General features: G+C 43.7%; 1 protein-coding gene across 1 annotated transcript in view; it reads left to right on the top strand.

Annotated features, from left to right (window-relative positions):
- Positions 1-14,221, top strand: part of LOC311203314 (protein unc-13 homolog B-like) — a gene marked incomplete at its 5' end in the record, with an annotated part of 223,193 nt that overhangs the window by 71,140 nt on the left and 137,832 nt on the right. The window contains 2 exons of the mRNA XM_084277973.1: positions 41-166; positions 12,217-12,543. Coding sequence (XP_084134099.1) covers positions 41-166; positions 12,217-12,543 — 453 coding nt within the window. The remainder of the gene's footprint in view (positions 1-40; positions 167-12,216; positions 12,544-14,221) is intronic.

Here is a 14,221-nt window from a genome sequence, read left to right as displayed (position 1 = left end):
TCCTCCATGTCTCCCTGCTCTTGCTCTATTCACTTCCAAGGCGATTTGATAGCATAGATTCCACTGTGGGTGGCCGAACTGACCTAGAGTCCACATCTGAGTCTAGTCAAATGACAAGCCGCCAGTGCTCGATAGAGAGCAGGCGCTCTCTAGATCTGTCTGATAGGTGGGTTAACCTCTCTGCAGCCCGTGTGCCTGTCTCCTTGCTGCTGCTGCTGCTGTGAAGTGGTCTTGTGATACGTTTCAGCTGATACTCGCTGTTCACCTTGGCTCTGTTTCAGAACTGTGGCAGTTTAATGCTGGGCTGATGTCGTTGGCTTGTTTTTCCTTCTTGGGTGTTGGACTTTTTGTCATTGCTTTATTTCTAGTAAAAGGAATGCTTTGTAGAATAGCAGGGGAAACACTTATGGTGGGTGGAGCTCAATTAGAAAGAAAAGTAAGTTCCTCTATGCCTAAATTAGCCAATCGTTGGTTCAGCATTTACAGCTAATGGCTCTTCAGGCATTTGTGTAGCTCCCATTGCTTTCAACTGAGATTTGGAAGAGCTTGATGTAGTAACTATGGTGGCCTTGGGAGTCTTTTAAATTTCATTAGCTCTATAAAGAAAATTAGTTCAATTACCAGCTTAAAATTGAGAGCAAGAAGTGTAGGAAGCGTTCTAAACTGTGTACAACAGGGATCATTTGGAGTAATGACTACCTTTCCAGTTGGTTTAAGTTAGCTAATACTGGTGGAAATGGAGCTCTAAACCAGCAGTAGTGAAAATGCAATGACCTATTTGTTTTCCAGGGCTCTCCCAACAGTATCCTATACCGGGGTGCCCCAGGCAACGCTCGAGTGAAGACTCTTGTATTAGCAGTATTCATATGACTCTCCTGTACTCTTTGTCCTTTCCTGTCTCTTGTCTTGCTCTTACAGGGTCAGGTCATATGTGCCCTTAAGAGGTCAGGGCATGTGTGCCTTCATGCTCCTCAGTTCTCAGCAGTGAGTGATGTGAGACAAAGCTGCTATGCATCTTTCAGTTGAGCATTTTTCATTTTTTACATCCATTTTCTACCTGTTTATTTTTATGTAGGCTATCAAGGGCTTAGTGAGATTTGGATAAAGAGGAAGCTTTCTTGCTACTAGCCTTGGGGTTGCTGAACAGTTGAGATAATTCTTTTGATCAAGGGCTAGGAATTAATTGCAAAATCCCAAGGGTCGTTTACTTGGGTTTCTAGGAAGCTTCAAGTTGGGAGCAAAACACTAGCTGCTTTAATCCATTCTCCCACAATCAACAAGTGTGGATTGCTGGACCTGTTCAGTTACATTATAAATGGGAAATACAGATCCTGAAAAGGGTCTGAGGCTTGTTATGGGCTGATATCCATTGCCCATGTTTTGTTTTGCCTTCTGATCCAGTAACAGCTCTGAAGATCTGTGTTTTGTGAGGGTAGAAGCCCACTGAGGGCACTCCCAGGAAAGAGGAGTGGTGGAGGAGCCGGAGGTCCTCATGTTACTGATGGGCACAGTTTGCATTTTGTCCTTTCTCCTCACTTCCTTGGAGTCCAGTGACTTCTGAGTCTTGCTTTGCAGTCTCTGCTCAGCAGCCACCCTTGGGATAAACAAAGTGCCTGTGTGCTTTATGAGTACTGCTAAAACAAAGTCTGTAGCCTAGAGTGACCGAAACACACGCATAGCATGTATAGCATAGTGGAATGGTGTGCGTGGGCTCTGTGTCTCAAAGTAGTCTTGTTACTGTAATAAATGACTTTTTTCAGCACGCCTTAAAAAAGTAACAGCAGAGTACTGGTACAGCCTAGGCTGTGTGCCCTCACTTGATCACAAAAAGCTGTTCTCCTTCAAACAGGCATTTCTAAATTTTGTGCAACTGTAACCGGTGGAGTATCATAACCCATGCTGCTTTTTTTGACTACTTGATTGACATGTAGTGGTGATAGATTGGCAGGTTTTCGGTTTTGTTATCTCTGGATGTGTCTGTTTTTAATTTTCCTGTATCTAATGCATGTTTTTTCATTACTATTTTTTCTGTCCTTTCTAGAGCTTCTAAAAAATCTGTTATTTTCCCCTTCCTATTTTTTTTTCTGCCTCTCTTCCTTTCCCTCCCACCCCCTTTATTTCTCATCTTAGACAAGGATCACTAGCTAGAAATGAAAGAGTCAGGATCATTCCATTTAACTCTGAAGATGGAGAAGAAGAGCAGGAGAATAACTATGAAGAGCTAGGAAAATTGCTAATAGAGGAATTCTTAGAAAAGAGTCATAAAAATAGAAGTTGGCAGGAAACAAAAATAAAAAAGATGCAAAGTCTCTCAAAAAGAGAAAATTTCAATCACTGTGAGAGATCAAGGTGCTGCCAAAGTGTGTGTTTGGAATCAGGGTCTGTAGATGTCCCCAGGTATCCTCAGGAATATGACACGATAGATAGGAGAAGAAAAAAGAAGCTGCGGTACAACTTTGAAGAGAGTGGACAAATAAACCGGCCAAGTAATGAAGGTCTGCAGTTCCCTGGGGAGAAAACAGTTTACTTCAATGGTTTGGCAACTAGTTCTGAACCTAATGATGATTTCCCAGTATATGACAGAGCTGCAAAGTATGCCAGTAGCTCTGAAAGTAAGGAAGGGTTGGCTGCTTATCCCATCCTGCGTCCGTACAAAAATGGCTTAATGGTTAAAAGTGGCAAGTTTCCCAACAAGCAGGGAATGAAGTATGAGGGCCCACTTCACCTTGACAACAGTGAAGATATGAAACTCATAGGGATGCCACAGAACACTTTTGTGCCTGTGAATGTCCTTGAGGAATTTGACAGCAGTGCTTCTGATGAGTTCCAGTACTCACCTGGTTCAGACGATGAAATGGAGGAGCTGGGCACGCTGTCACAAACATGGTGTGATTCTGAGATCAGCCATTTGAGAAACTTCACTGTTAGTTACCCTGCAAATCTGGGCTCCCAGTTAAAGGCTAGTTGTGATAAAACCCACAAGACTAAAGGGACCAAGCATAGTCATCCTATGCAAGACTTAACACTGTCTCCTGTTGAAGAACCCAATGAAGAGTACATAGACACGATGGATGAACTTCAGTGTCTGGTAGAATCAGTTTCAGAGTACTTAGCTGAAAAGGAGGAAGAAATCAGCAAATTTGGTACGTTGCCAGAGACCAGAAAAAATGTTGAGAGTGTATCACTGAAGCAGGATAATGCTGATCATTCAGTAGAAAGCAAAAAGACTGAACAGACCAAACATCCTGTGGCAGAGGAGAGCACCAAGGGCAGATCTGAATCTCTCCCAGACTTGTCAGGTGTAAAGAATACAGTGAATTCCTTGTTCAGCTCTTTTACTGAAAAGGTGGGGTCAAGCACAAAGCAGCTCACAGCCTCTGTTGAAAAGCTTGTTTCTTCTACTCCAGAGAAGACAGATACCAGAAATTCATCAGAAAGTGGAATCTTGAATGTGTTTTCTAGCAAGTCCAAAAGTGAGAGTTCATCTTCTGCAGTGATGGCAGATAATAAAGCTGACACAAAGTTCTCCATTCACTCTTTGCTACCATCCCAAGTAAGTGGTGATAAAAGAGCCCAGAACATAAACTCTGACAATCCAGAAACCACTGAGGTTGACAGAAAGGCTTCTGCACCACATAATCTCCAGCAATCACAAGAAACTACTGCTGGCAGCCAGCAGAACCAAAATTCGGTCGTGAATGCTGTTCTAGGCATGTTTAATCCTTTAAAGATCTTCTCTGAGAAGGAAGTGCCAAAACAAGAAGTCATAAAAGAGGAGCACACCAAGGAGGACAACCATGTGGTGAAGGTTGATGAGGCCAACAAAAGTGAGAGACCATCTGGACAGACAGCAGCCAGGACCAGCAGCTACATTCCAGAGATGAGGACGAGTGGGACTAGAAGCGAGGCAGAGGTAAACGCAAATAGCACTTCCATGTCTTCACTCTTTGGCAGGCTCACCAACTCAGTTAGTTCTTTCAGCCTGAAAGCCAATTTTGATGGTCTCTTGGCTCCCAAGCAGCAGGATGTGCCGCAGAAGCAGTCAGATTTGCATCATGTTACAAATGAGCCAGATGCCACTGTGAAAGAAAGTGCTCCCGCTGCCAGAGAGCAGCCTCCTGCAACTCGCTTAGGGGATCAGCACGCTGCAGGTCATGGACTGGGAAACAAGCAAAGCGTTGGCCATGTGGGAAGTAATTCACAGCCTCAAGATCAAGGTACAGCATCTGAAGGCTTTTTCAGTCCGCTCAAAAAGTCTTTTAGTCAATTTTTGCTTCCTTCTACTGAGGAAGGGCAGAAAGAAAGAACCTCCGGGCATTTTAAAGGCCACAAGTCCGAGGAGGATATAAGACAAAACAGTTCGGCAAGAGAAGAGCGCTCATTTCCTTTCACTGGGAAACTGCCTTTTTTCAGTGGGTTGGGTTCTTCAGAAAAGCAGGAGCATACGAATGAGAAAGGAGGCTTTATTCCTTCGTTATTTAAATTTTCTTCTGCAGAAAATCTGTCACCTTCACAGGACCAACGAAGTCGCCAGAGTTCTAAGCTGTTCCATTGCCAGGAATCAGAAAATGCCATTTCATTAAAATCTAGCTCCGTTCCAAATTTGTCAGACCATAAGGAGGAGCCTGTACAGACAAAAAACCCAAGTAAAGAAAAACTACCTAGTGCCCAAGTAAATAGAAAAAAACACCAGGAGGGTGCCTCTGCTACCTTTAAGGCTGCAGGAGAGCAGCAGAGAACTAAGAGTACTCAGAAAGAACCTAGAAGTGCAAAAGCAGGATTGACAAGAGAAGGATTAAATGCAGCAGACTTAAATGACAGCTTGGTTGAATCCACTTCTTCAGCCAGAGGGCCAGAAGCTGCAGATGATGAGGAGAAGAAGCACACAACGGGTTTTCTTTCTGGATTTCTTCACATTTCTTCCAATGAAAACACAGCCAATAATCAAGACTTGGCTGCTAAAAGCGAGGGTGATGGCCAGAAAAGCACGTCTGGATTATTTTCTGGCTTATTTAAATTTGCTTCAAGTGAAAACTTGTCTGAATGTAAGCAAGAGAAAGTAAAAACAAACCCTCTGGGCTTCATGAAGCTTTTTGATAGAGGTGAGGATTCTAGCTTGGAGGCAAAACCCAGCAACTCGGGAATGGCTTCTGATGCCCAAAGCAGCACTGGAGAAAAGCAGGAAGCTTCCAGCTTCTTAAAAAATCTCCTGCCCAAACCAAAGGAGAAATTGGATAATGTGAAAACTATGGGATCATCTGAAACCACTGACCACCTGTCCAGTGCAGGAGTAAATAAAAAAGCTGAACACCATGTTCCCCACAGTGGGCATCCTGTGTTCCCTGATGCTCTGAATCTTCAAGACAAGGTACAGGACTTATCTGGAAAGCCTGTAAATAGTAGGCATATCCCTTCTCAGGATGCAGATTCTAGAGCTTTTCCTACTCTTTTAAACAAAGGATCAAATGAATTTCTCAATTTGACTAATAAAAGCTATAACTTTATGGAAAAGTGCTCAGCGTATCAGGAAACAAGAAGCCATTCCAGCTTTGAATGGGAATATGAAGTGGGTGAACTGGCTGATGCTCACGAAATAGCAGTACCAGTTTACTATGTGTTAAACCAGAACGCGGTTCTGCCCCCTCAGTTTTTGGACTGGCCTGAAAATGACATGGTAGTGAATCTCTGTAAAAAGGATGGAAATGCAAATGTGATGGATTGGCAGACTAATGCCAATATTGATGGGCAGAGTTTAGATTTAAGTGTGATGTCATATGAGTCATTTGACCAGTTAATGTTTCAAGATGTTTGTTCAGAAGAAAATGACACATGGGCTGCTAATTCTCTCAATGAAAGCTATAGTAACTTTCCACCATTTGAAAGAGATGGCAGTTACTCATTAGAAGAGTTGCCCATGGATTTAAGCTACTCCTCTGGCTGTGATGGAACTATGTGGACTCTAATTGATCAAGAGACTTTAAGTATGGATGAGACCTTCATGTACTCATCCTATAGCCAGGAGTATCAGGAGTGGCTAATGATGCTTGAGCAGGGTATATGGTGGCCATCAGAAGATGGTGATTGTGGATACTACATGTACAGTGACAGCCAGTATGTGTATTCGCTGCTCACTGATCCCACTGGACAGTATGTCTACGTGTGTGCTCCTGAAACGTATTCCTACCCAGACTACTGGAATTACAATTTTCAGATGGATTCCATTCCAAGAGCTGCACTAGAAGACAACACAATTGCTGTTTGCGGTTTTAAAGTCCCTCTTGGTAGTGAAGATGAGCTGTTTTGGTTTGCTGAAGAAGAGCCTTTAGATGATTATACAACAAATAAACCCTTGGATTTGTCAGTAGCTTTGCAGAGGAGTGATCAGCTGATGAACATGAATTTGGAGACTTTTTCACAAATGTTTGAGGAGTCTATTTATTATCAGAGAGAGCAGCCTTTAGACTTCTCAGGCTATAAACTTCAAAAGCTCAAAGTAGATTTTAGACCTGAGAAAGAAACACTGAATTATTCAGAGGAGTCTTCCCTAACCCTTGATCTCAGAACACATTCCAGAGCGCCGTTCAGTAAATCCCTGAGTAAGGAAGTCCACACCAAAGAAGTGGATAAGAGTGTCCCTGTGACAACTGTTGGGAGTGGGTCATCAGGATTCTTTAGTTTCCACCTGTTTCAGTCTGCTCCTAAAGCTGAAGAAACTGTGGCATCTACTGAAAGAGTTCCAGAAGCAAAGAAGTCCGAGGAAGATAAGAAAACACCAATGAACAAAGTTAGCTCTCTGTTCTCTGCTTTGGGTGGACTGATTGGAAAGCCATCAGGTCCTGACCCTGAGACATCAGAAGATGCTGCCTTGAAGAGAACAGATGCACAATCAAAATCATCTGAGAATAAAACTGATGCTTTATCACTTGCACCAAATAGAAAAGTAGATGAGACACGAGCAGGGCAAAAGTTTCCTGTTACATCAGAACTGAGAAGAGATACTGCATCAGAACTTAATTTGGAAGCTGCTAGAAATGAAAAGCCAGAATTAAACCAGAATGAAAACATTCGTGTTAAAAAACCAGGATTAACGAAATCTCCTTCTCAACTGAGCCAAGCTGCTCCAGATGGCAAGCCCCTACGAGAAGAGAAACCCATTAAAGCAACAGCAGCTTCCAGGCGTCTTGAAGGGCAAGCAAGTATTAATGAACCTAGTCAGCCGCAGCCAAATCAGAGCCATCCAGCCACTGAGCCTGAGGACACGCTGTTTAAAAGTGCCCTGAAATTGTTCAGTCTTGGAGAAGATTCTCCTGCGAGCGCAACTGCCAACAAAACCCAAGGTTCTGGGTTTTTTGACTTCTTTAAAACGCAAGTGAGCAAAGCAACACAGCCATCACCAGATTTGGAGAAAAGTCAAAGGGATAAACCAGAAAAGGTGATACAGCCAGAACAGAAGGAAACCTCCGGCATCTCATCATTGTTTGGATCCCTTGGAGATCTTTTCAAAGTGGAAGCTGCGTCTTCTCCAACAACCTCAACTACTGTGACTCTGCCAAAAACCAATAGCAAAACTGTGGCCGAGTCAAGACAACAAGCTGAAAAGTCTGGAGGTCTTCAGAGGGCCAGTATGCCATGCCTGTCCTCCACCCCTAAGGAAGGGCTGGGAACAGGGCGTGTGGACAGGCAGGTTTCTCCTAGCCCTGGGGTGCAAATGGAACAACAGACCAGAAAAGCTGAGGAGGAGCCTCATGGGAGCAAAAAAGTGCCTCCTGGAAATGCTTCACAGAAGCCAATGGGTGTAGGTCCCAAAATAAGCCAACCAAGTCAGTCAGCTGTGCAGCAAAGCCGTGTACCCTCAGTAGCACCAAAGCAACAAGGAGGAAGTCTTCTAGGAGGCACAATTAATCCAGCAAAACCAAAGCCAGATCAGACACCTAAAGAGTCAGGTTTCAGTTTGCCGTTCAGCTTCTCTGATGTCACCGCTCCGAAGTCGCAGCCAGCGCAGCCAGCCAGTAGGAGCATATTCTCCTTCTTCTCTGGATCAGACGAGCCAAAGCCTTCAGCACCTGTTAGTGCTTCTGCTAGTGGGAAGCAGCAAGAAGCAGAGGGGCTGTTTCATCTGCCCTCCTTCTTCTCCAGCGGTCCAACTGCCGAGAAGATCACACCTCAAAGAAGTACTAGCTTTAGCTTTTTCAATTTGACATCCTTCTTGGATGAAAAGCCACAAACTGCTCCAGGACAGGAGAATAATGCAAAAACAGCTAAACCAGTGAACTCTAAGCCATACGTGAAGCAAAATACCTCCACTGACTCCGTTGTGAAAATTAGCAGTTCTGCCAGGCAGCAAGGTGCAGACGGTACAAAAGAAGTGGATGATATTATTGCAGCAGTGACTGGCAAACAAATGTCTAATAACCTCTCGATCCCAGAAAATAAATCAGAAAAGCTGGCAGTGGAAAATGTAGCAAGTGTTGCTGAGGTAGCTGAGGAGACTGACTTAAAGAAGCTTCCGCAGACCAACGGTGCTGTAGTAACCGATGCAGAGGCTCCTGGTCCTTGCCTTCAGACTCCCAGTGTGCCGGAGGGTTCTCAGGGCCTACAGGCTATTTCCTTAGGGGGAGAGAAAGAAGATGCCCTGGGTAGCACAGAGAAAATGGACAGTGTTGCATTTCCTATTGATAAAGAGGAGCCCTGCTCTTCAAAAGAACAAGCTTCTGAACAGCAAGGTTATAGCACAGCCTTAGGTGATAAAATGGATTCCCAGAGTCTACGTTACGTAAATAATATGAGTGACACAAAAAATGAAATGGTCTCTGAAGAAGTGTGTGTACAACATGAGTTGCCAGAACATAAATTACCTGAACAAACTCTTGGCGACAGGTTACAACAGGCACAAGAGCTACACTCTTCTAAAATGCCTGGGGCACCTAGTTTGCAAAACAAACCTAAGGAATCTGAAAGTGATAAATCGGTACTGGATTCTTCAGTTGAAATGTTTTCAAGTTTCATGACAAAAATGAAACCACCTAAAACATTATCTGGTTTCTTTTCCCAACCTCAAGCTACTGCTCCTCCTCCTGCACAGAAGAAAAGCTCCTCTTTCTTTGGTTTCTCATCCCTTCCGAGTGGCCCAGCACCAGCTTTTACAAATGATCTCTTTGGCATCTTCAAAGGGCCAAAAGAATCTCCAAAAGAGATGCCTCCAAAGCCCACACCTAAACCTCAAAGCAGTATCGTGAAAGATGCCACTGGGCCTGTTCCAGCAAAAGACTCTAGGAAGGCAGCAAATACAGCTGCAGACAGGGAATCTAAAAAGGACGTAATGAGCTCTCTGAAGGAGGATGTTTTACCTGTTTCAGCAGAAGACAGCTCTACAAAAGAGTCTCCTATGAAAACAGGAACTGAGGAAAGCAGGAGCTTGGAAACCTGTGAAGAGGAACCTGTGAAGTTCACTCCAGAAACAGTAGTCTCTAGTGAAAATCAAGCCCTTGAGGCTCAGCAGTTTCATAATGACACACAACTCTCTGAAGCGGTAGATGCTAAACCATGCCAGTCTGATTTCAGTAGTACAGTTGATACAGTGCAGGATGAGGTGTCTAACCAAACTGATCTAAATACATTCCAACTAGATGTGGGATCTTCATGTGTAACAGAGGAACAGTCTGCCTCTACCAACAAGGCAGCCATTGACATCCTTCACACTGGCTCTTCTGATGGGCTTGAAATGGAAATGGAAGCCCCAGCTAACAGGGCAGACACAAACCTTTCCCAGTTGGATGAAAGTGCTGCGCTTGAATCAGAGAATGCTGTTAGAGGGGATGAGGCCAATGATGGTGTTGATCAGCAGGATGTGATCAGTGGTAAGGGTAGAGAGCCCACAGCTCCAGCTGATAAGCCCAGTGATCATGTGCTCCAGATGAGTGAAGAGAAGAAGAGTGAGGTAGAACAGCAAACTGCTGAGCAGGAGAAACATTTAGCAATTGATGAGGTGCCTACAGAAGGGATTGCTTCCAAATGTGACTTGAAGAAGCAGGGTAAACCAAGTAATGTTCCTCCAGATGCAAACAGTAGTAAACCAGTCTTTGAAATACCGAGCATGCCCAGTTTGCCAAAATTCAGCTTCATGTCATCTGCTGATAGTGGAAAGCCATTTGGGTCATTCTTTTCTCAGCAGCCACCTCCTGTTAATAAAGCAGGGGCAGATCAGGGCCTCATGTCCAGCTTTAAGAAACTTTCTTCAACTCTGTTTGAAGGAGGTGGTGAAGAAAAGGTGAGTAAGCCAGAGAGTGCCCAAGGAGCGGTATTTGGGAAAAAGCTTGATTTCTCTTTTCCCTGGCAAAAAGACAACAAGGAGACCTCTGCCAAAAGCGAACCACATGTACCACCACAGGCTTTGTCAAAACCAGATGACAAGGTGTTAGGAACAGTCAGTTCAGAGGAAAACTCAAAATCTGCAGTCTCAGATCAACTGACTGATGCAAATATAGAAGTAAACTTGTCTTCAAAGCAGCCTAACACCGCAGACAATGAACTTTCTGAAGAGCCATCTGGTGCAGGCGCTGTTGATGATACATCCAACAAAGAGTTGGGGGAGAAGTTTGATAAAGAGTCAGAAGATCCGCAGAACGTGATCTCAGGTGAACGGCAGAAGGAAGATCAAGCAGAAGAGCATGCACCAGATGAGCCTGAAATGAAAGAAACTGAGCTCAGTTCTGTTCCTAATGGAGCAGTGCCTCATCCTAGCATGCAGGCTGCAGATCTGAGTAGCGTGGAACAACTGAATGAGAAAAGGCTAGTTGCAAATGAGGCATAATAAATGGTTTAAAGTTTCTGACCATTTATAATGCAATACAGCAGCAGTAGATCTAGGCCTTGGTGTCTGATGTTTATAGCTCAGTCCCACCCCCTATTTGTTGTCAAGTGTTTGTAGTATTACTAATGGCTGTTGTAGAGGTTGTGGCAAACTGCAGTCACTAGTTATGTACAAGTCCTTAAACTGTTTTCTCACTTTTTCCGCTCTTTTTCTGTAAGTGTAATTGGATTTCCCATGTTCTTGTACTGTGTCCCACCGAATGAGCTGCTTTTAGTGCTAATTCCGTTAGCTTTTCAGAAGTTACATTCTTTGTGTGCTAATTCTGCTGCATACAATTCACTTTGCTTACTCGTTTAGTGATAATTATGTTGTACTTGCTAAGAAAACCGTAACAGGTAGAATGTATTGGAAGGAATGAGCGTTTTTCAAGGTAAAAGCTTTTACTTTAAAGAGAAGTTTAACTTACTGTTGATGTATTCACATGAACTATTCACACTATTGAAGATTTAAAAACATCTACAGAGGTATCAGTGAAGGTATTCTAATGCTTGCTTTTCCTAAAATCTGTGCAAAGGTTATTTCATGCAGTTTGGAAAGCAACTAAAGGAAGGTATCAGTATTTTGTGAGTCTGTATTCGGTCCTGTGCATGTGTTAAGTTACAATTGTCCTCACAAGTGAAAACTGAGACTTGCTAAACTTACATCTGTGTGTGATGTATGTGAAACTTGTGCCTCTTGTCATACAGCTTCAGTGCTGTGCACCCTGAATTTCCTATCTGGCTTCAAATTCTCCTAGTGAGAGAAACATTGGTGCTGCTTAATTCTTGCCAGTAGTTTTCCTGACTACATGAAAAATTTCCAGCCACTATATTTTGTGTGAGGATTCTAGGAATTCAGTCCTGGAAGTGGTGTCTGGAATCACAGAGATCATGCCCCTGTGGCATTGGTCTTTTAATCTAATTTAAATTCTTGAAAAAGCTCTATTGGAGTGAGACATGTGCCTTTCCTTTGAACAATTGCTCTACCCGTGTAAAAGACTTCCAGGTTGGTAGTCTGGACAACCTTAACATTGACTGCAGTGCATTTTACCATAAACATGTGCAGTGAAACACTTCCACTCTGAATTGCTATGTTTCCATTCTTATTCCTGTCTGGTTGTTAGAATATCTTCACTGACAGTTTCTAGCTGATGTAAGGTGAAGCAGTAGCCAGTTGGTGTAAGAGAGGCCATTAGCATTGATGGTCTATATACTGGTAGGCTGTGTGTGAAGTATTTCTACTGCCTACAAAAGTTTTGAGGTTCAGAAGTCTAGTTCTAGTTCAGAGACTGGAATAGTTAAATATGATTCAGGTTGCTCAAAGTCATTGTTTTTTTTTTTCTGATGGACTTTCTTGTTCTCTCATAGTCCTGCTGGCAGTAGTAGATATGGCTCCTCTTGTAATGTCAGCCAGGGAAGCTCTCACCTCAGTGAGCTGGAACATTCCCATGAAAGTGCCCATGCCTCTGAGCAAGAAGACGATCACCAGGAAAGAGAGTCAAATCACTCCTACCACAGTTTGGGCAGCCACCAGAAGGATGGTCAGGCATGGCTCAGGGAGCAAGAGGAGCCTCACAACAAAAGAGAGGAGGAGAAGGTCTGTGAGACAGAGGAGAAACGGGCAGAACATTCTGTGACTAAGTTACTTCTGGAACCTGAGAAGCCCAAGGATGTTGATGGAGGAGCCCAAGCGAGGTAGGTGAAACTATTAATGAGTTATTTTCAATTAATTTAAAAAGGATTCCTCCCTTTGCTGTTTCCTGGGGCAAGTTCTGTAGGTTGTTCTTACAGCCTTCTCTAACAGCTAACTTGATGCTGCTGATCTGTGGTACATCCTCGTGTGCAAAACCTATTGCATTGGCCAAGCTTAAATTACGTTCGCTGTGTGTGTAACGAGGAACGCCTGCTAGTGCCTTGAAGCTCGTTTGTGGTACTGTTTCTGGGTTGGTGAATGTGGTCTGGCCCAAAGATAGCTGCTTCCCTTGCTCCTCTGTGATCAAGCTTAAGTGTGAGCAACCAAGAACCACATGTAGTCATGGCTAGAGCCGTACTAGTTCCTTTCCTGTGTAGTAGGCTACCGCAATTAGAATTAGTGTTTATGTAGTTGTAGGTTGTGGAGTTACAGTATGAATAGGCATGTTGCTCTGACTCACTGTGGCAGCTTTTCTTGTCCTTGCGCCTGGGCTTTCCAAGCTGTCAGCATTATTGAAAACAGTCTTCAAAAGTTATTTCAGCTAAGTTTGGGGGAGTAGCTCACTGGGTTTTGTACAGGTTTTACAGGAAATTCAAATCTCACTACCTACCTTTGGGGGGTGACTTGTTCTTTTTTTGTGGTAATCAAGTCCTTGCAGGCCCCAGTGTGGATACAGTTATACTTTCCTAAGGATGAGGGATTGTTTCCACCTGCTTCAATTAGTTCTGTGGAAAGATGTCTGTGTGTCTGTACTCTTTGGAGGGTATAACTGCTGTCACTGTGCTTTTGTATGAGATCTAACCACAGCAGTTCATGTGTAGGCAACCCTTACACTAAAGATGTAGAAAAAGGAAAACAAGACTAGAAAAAGTGTTAAAACTGTTAAACTCTGACTCACTTTCCTCTTCTCCTTACAGAGCAGCAGGAGTCTTGTCCCAGAATGGCTGGCCTATATTTGTTCTCGGGGAAGGTTATTCACATAGTCTATTTCAGGCTAATTTAGGCATCTAACTTGGATACTTCTGCATCACTGGTTCACTTTCTCTCCACTCTCTGACAGTGGTTTCCTGTCTCCATGGAGTATGCATGGGACTGAGCTCTAAACGTTGATCTTTAGAGTTACACCTGAGCTAGATGTGTAGCATGATGCATGTTGCTCTCAGCTATGTTTTCATACCGTCAGCAGTGTGGGGTGCTTTGCAGGCAGGGAAGGATGTTTGTCACTTACACGTCAGTAACTTATAAAAAGAAGGAATGCAATCAAAATGCCAAATGCATTCTGAGGTTAGGGAGTGTGAAATGTGCTGTGGGGCACTGAGATGGAGCATTGCTGCGTTGTTTAAAAAAGCTGTAGGGAAGGCTGGAGTGAGAAATGTGTGATGAATGTGGGGGGGGAAATACAGCTGATCCCTGTTGCCATTGTTTCCATTGAAGAAGAGCTGTACATTTACAGCAGTAGGAGTGAGCAGGAAGAGGCAGTGGTTAGAAGGGACCTGCAACAGGTCTGGGGATGGAAAACTTTCCATCTGCCTCTTTTTGAATGCAGTTACAATACCAGCGTGTTGAACTGGCTTGGTTGGGTATCTTGTGTGGCTTTCCTGATGTTCTTGCCAACATCACCTGACTCCTGGGTACAGATTGTATCCTAGCTTCTATTTTTCATCTCATCAGTTTCCCAGA

Source organism: Gallinula chloropus (genome assembly GCF_964237585.1).
Source record: "Gallinula chloropus genome assembly, chromosome: Z".
Classification (NCBI taxonomy): domain Eukaryota; kingdom Metazoa; phylum Chordata; class Aves; order Gruiformes; family Rallidae; genus Gallinula; species Gallinula chloropus.
Note: the sequence above shows the minus strand (reverse complement) of the source record. Positions and strands in the feature narration are given on the sequence as shown.